The sequence below is a fragment of the Nilaparvata lugens genome, chromosome 1, assembly GCF_014356525.2.
Source record: "Nilaparvata lugens isolate BPH chromosome 1, ASM1435652v1, whole genome shotgun sequence".
NCBI lineage: Eukaryota > Metazoa > Arthropoda > Insecta > Hemiptera > Delphacidae > Nilaparvata > Nilaparvata lugens.
The window spans coordinates 26,324,201-26,328,793 of NC_052504.1; the positions used below are offsets into that span (position 1 = coordinate 26,324,201).

Consider the following 4,593-nt stretch of genomic DNA (forward strand, 5'->3'; position numbering starts at 1 on the left):
ATACTTGAAAAAAGATCGTAATATGAGAATCTTAACCTGACTAATAAAAACAGTCGAGAGACAAAAATCCTAGATAAAAGTCCTGCAAAATTCTTAGTAATCTTAAAGGTAAGAAAAAAACAGAAATTATATGAATATGAACAATTACCTAATTTCACAACAAATGAAAACTAGGAATTCAGTTTAGGTAGAATCCAATCGTACCTGAAGCTTTCAAGCTGTTGACTATGTAACACTGAAAGAGGACAAATATAGCAACTTGGCTATAATGTAAGCAGAAGGAGCAGAAAGTCTGTCCAGAACTGAAGGTTCGATTAATAATTAAAAATAGAAAAGGTTGAAAAATACCAAATACAATATTGAAAGGAGACAAAGCTCAGCATATTGTATTACATAAGCGGGCTGGGAAATGACAGCTTAACGCATGTCAAGTTACATGGGGAATATTACTATATGTAGAACACATAAGTAATAATAATAATAGAAGATAAAAAATTGAATGATTGATCGTATTAAAATAGTTATTATTTAGGAATAAAAGTTAATCAGGAACAAAATTGATGGGATGAAGACTACCAGTAAACACAGTGCCTCTGAGAGGGTAAGTACAAAAATGTGAATAATAGAATAAGACTTCCCTGAATAATTAATGATGTGTTGCCAAAGTGATAGGCCTACGGTGACTCAAAATCCGAGGATGGAACTTGACTCCTGTCAAGTACATTGTAGTTGCAGACAGCTGCTGGGCTAATAGAAGTTGAACGATGAAGATATCTTGATTATATCCTGATAAACGATGACCGATGCGGAAGAGAACTTGATTTGAGTACGTTGAGATATTGAAAGTTGAGACTGTTCCAATATTAAAATTGATAATGAATATAACGACGAATGGGCACTTCACAAATTGAATGAGTTTCACTGGTTGAATGTTAATTGGAAAAAAGGTTCCACCATGAGTTAAGTAGAATAATTTAATGTTTGAGGTTATGTCCTAAAGTTGATGTAATTGCAGTGAATAAATATTTGAAAAAGAGATAAAATGTTCTTGACAAATGAAATCACTGGCATCAGTAAGAATTGAGATTGACAAAGTTCGACTAAATAACTGATGAGTAGCTAAGACTGAGTAGCTAAAAATGAGTAGCGGTTGACAATGAAGGCAAACTGCACTTGCGCAAATTTCCTGAGTTGAAATATTGAATAAGGTAAGCTGCACTTGCACAAGACTTCCCAAGTTGAAAAATGTATCTCCTATGAGCATACAAGATGAATGAATGTAACCGCTAAAAAGTGTGTACTGATGCTCAGTAAAATTGAAGTGATAAATAATAAATCAAAAGTTCATATTGAGGATTGTTGAAAGTTCATGTGGAATTCATGTTGAAATTACTTACAGTTCATAATAATAATGTGATGAATAATTGAAAAACGTTGTACGCAGAAAGCATGGCGTGAATTGCAAAAAAGGACGCTTAGTAGAAAAGTCCCGAAAGGTAAGTTAAATTCATAGAAAATATGGTTGAAAAACGTTCACTGATGAAAAATGCGTTGAATGGTTCTTGAATAAGCACACAAACTAGGACATAATGAATGATGAAAATGGATAAAGTTTTCCAAAGATGGACGCGTTAAATTGAGATGTTACATCGTATGACTGTACAAAAGAAGTGACCCTTCTTGCTTGCTGGTTGACGAAACAGGAACTGCCCAAATAGCGGAAACATGACGTCCACGGCAGTCATGAGCACAAACTCTACGAATGAAGTGAACATATAAAATCGATATTAAGCGAACTGAAGGTGTTGAGGTTGAAGTGACTGTTGAAGTATACCAAAGGAGGTTCAAAAACAATGAAAATACAATTCAAAATACTTATAGACGAATATTAAACTAGAAAACATTGAAAGAAGCAGACGACAACTAGCGCTACTATCGATCAAGCGATCAATGAAACTGTGACGTCAGAGATCGCATGACACATGAGAAAGTTGTCGGCGGACTGTAGCAGCGGTAGATTCAAATGCTACAAAAACAAGATGGACGACCATAAGACTGGCTAAAACATGAGACGAAATCTAACATAAAGCTCCCCCCTCGATGCAGGAACAAGTCTTGTCAACCAAGACGTAGCGAGTGCAAAAAAATGATGAGTACGAAAAAATACATATATGTTAGATGAGTCGAATAGAAATACACGAGCAATACGAATAATAGGTGGATAACATGATGAATAAATGCTAATACAAAAAGGACAAGTAGTGAAAGACTACCAAAATTAATCATCTTCAAGTGCTGGAAGCGGAGCGAGACTAGAGATTGCTCTCTTGAACCTACCATGTGCAGTCTGCACTGTAACAACACGAACTTTTCCATCGGCACCTGGATGGGTTTCAATGATGCGAGCTAACTTCCATGTGGAAGGAGCAGAATTGAGATCTTTCAGAAGAACCATGGTGTCAACTGTGAGATTGTCCGATTCAGTAAGCCATTTGTGCTTGCGTTGAAGTGTGACTAAGTACTCCTTAGACCATCTGTCCCAAAGTTCTTGAGTGATTTTTTGAAGAAGTTTCCAACGACACCTGTTATCGACATGGGTGGTGGGCGGGCAATGGAAAGGCAACGCAGTCAATGGGCGACCAACTAAGAAGTGACCTGGCGAGAGATACTGAAGATCTTGAGGGTCCTCTGTAAGAGGTACGAGTGGACGAGAGTTAAGGATAGCTTCAATTTGAGCTGCGAATGTAGTCATATCTTCAAAATTAAGAATATGATTGAATGTGACGACTTTGAAAATTTTCTTGAAGTTCTTGACAGCATTCTCCCATAGACCTCCAAAAGATGGGGCGCGAGGTGGAATGAAGTGCCACTTGATATTGAGAACCGACGTGTAGTTATGAATATCTTGTTGAGTTTTAGATGACTCAAAAAACTGATGTAGATCTTGTAGTTCATTGTTTGCACCTACAAACGTGGTTGCATTGTCCGAAAATATGGAGTGTGGAATACCACGACGTGATGAGAAGCGAATGAGTGCCGCAATAAAGGCTTTCGTTGTCAACTCTGAGACGACTTCTACGTGTACTGCTTTCGTGACCATGCAGACGAAGATAGCTAAATAAGCTTTTGAATATGTGCGTGATTTCTTGGAACCAACAAGTAATGAAAACGGTCCAGCATAATCTATGCCAGAGTTATAGAATGGAAAATCAGACTGTATTCTGACAGGAGGAAGTTGTCCCATGATTTGTTCCGAACGAAATTTGGCGAAGCGAAAACATAAATGGCAGGATTTCAAAACTGATTTGACTGTACGACGAGTAGATAGTATCCAATAACGCTGACGTAATGAAGTCATGGTGCTCTGAACTCCATCATGAGAAAGACGTCGATGATATGACATGATGAGCGCACGAGTGAAACGATGCTTAGAAGGCAAGATGATTTGATGTTTGTAGTCGTACGGCAAGTCCGATTGACTCAATCTGCCGCCAACTCTCAATAATGAGTCATTGTCAATGAATGGCGATAGCGCTTTCAAGGAACTAGATGGAAGCAATTCTCTGCCTTGATGGAGAAGACGAATCTCTTCTGAGAATGCTTCTGCTTGAACCGTGCGGATGATCGCAATTTCTGCTTCTTGAATTTCTTCTACTGTGAGTAGACCACATCTGCGCTGATCAGGATGATGACGTCGAGTGATGTTATGGATGAAACGACGAACGTATGCTGTTGAACGGGTGATGCGATGATAATCAGACAATTTATGAATGATATTGTTCAACACTGAAGTTGTGACTCTAGTGGCATGTGATGATATAGGACGGATGATTGCAACATTACAGGAGATGTCATTCCATGTAGCTTCTTGCTTGGACAACCAAGACGGGCCGTTCCACCAAAGTGAACTGTTGATGAGTGTTGTTGGAGTGCAGCCTCTCGAAATTAGGTCAGCAGGATTATGTTTCGTAGTGACATGTTTCCATGTAAAATCTGCTGTAAGATTCTGAATCGTAGAGACGCGAACCGAAACAAAGATATCTGCTCTGTTTGGCAAAGCCTTGAGCCAATCGCACACAACCTTGGAATCAGTCCACAAGATTACCCTGGAAAATTTGAGCTTGGAAGCACGAATTGTTTTCACAACTAATTTCGATGACAAATATGCTGCTTGGAGTTCCAAACGAGGAATTGTGAGCAATGGTTTTATGGACGCTACCTTGGACTTTGACGTAAGCAATCTAACTTGAACCCCGTCCGATGATGAGCTGCGAACATAAAGACAAGCACCAAATGCTGTTGCGCTGGCATCAGAAAATGCATGCAGTTCCAAATCGACCTCTGAAGAGGGTGGCAAAACACAACGTGGAATAGAAACATTCGCAATGTTTGGTAAATCATGAAGTATGGATAACCATTCTGTGAGAAGCTCAGATGGTAGCTTTTGGTCCCAATCAAGTTTATGGAGCCAAAGCTTTTGAAATAACAATTTGGGACGAATGACAATGGGTGAGATGAGTCCAAGCGGATCAAATATGCTAGAAATGCATGACAATAATTGACGTTTAGTGAAAGATGTTTGATGAACAACTT

At 38.7% G+C, this 4,593-nt stretch overlaps 1 protein-coding gene across 1 annotated transcript; it reads right to left on the bottom strand.

Annotated features, from left to right (window-relative positions):
- Nucleotides 1–2,278: 2,278 nt before the first annotated feature.
- Nucleotides 2,279–3,100, bottom strand: LOC111058406. The gene has a single exon (XM_039419191.1). It carries the CDS (start codon nucleotides 3,098–3,100, stop codon nucleotides 2,279–2,281), a length of 822 nt encoding a protein of 273 aa, XP_039275125.1.
- Between the last annotated feature and the right edge of the window lie 1,493 nt (nucleotides 3,101–4,593).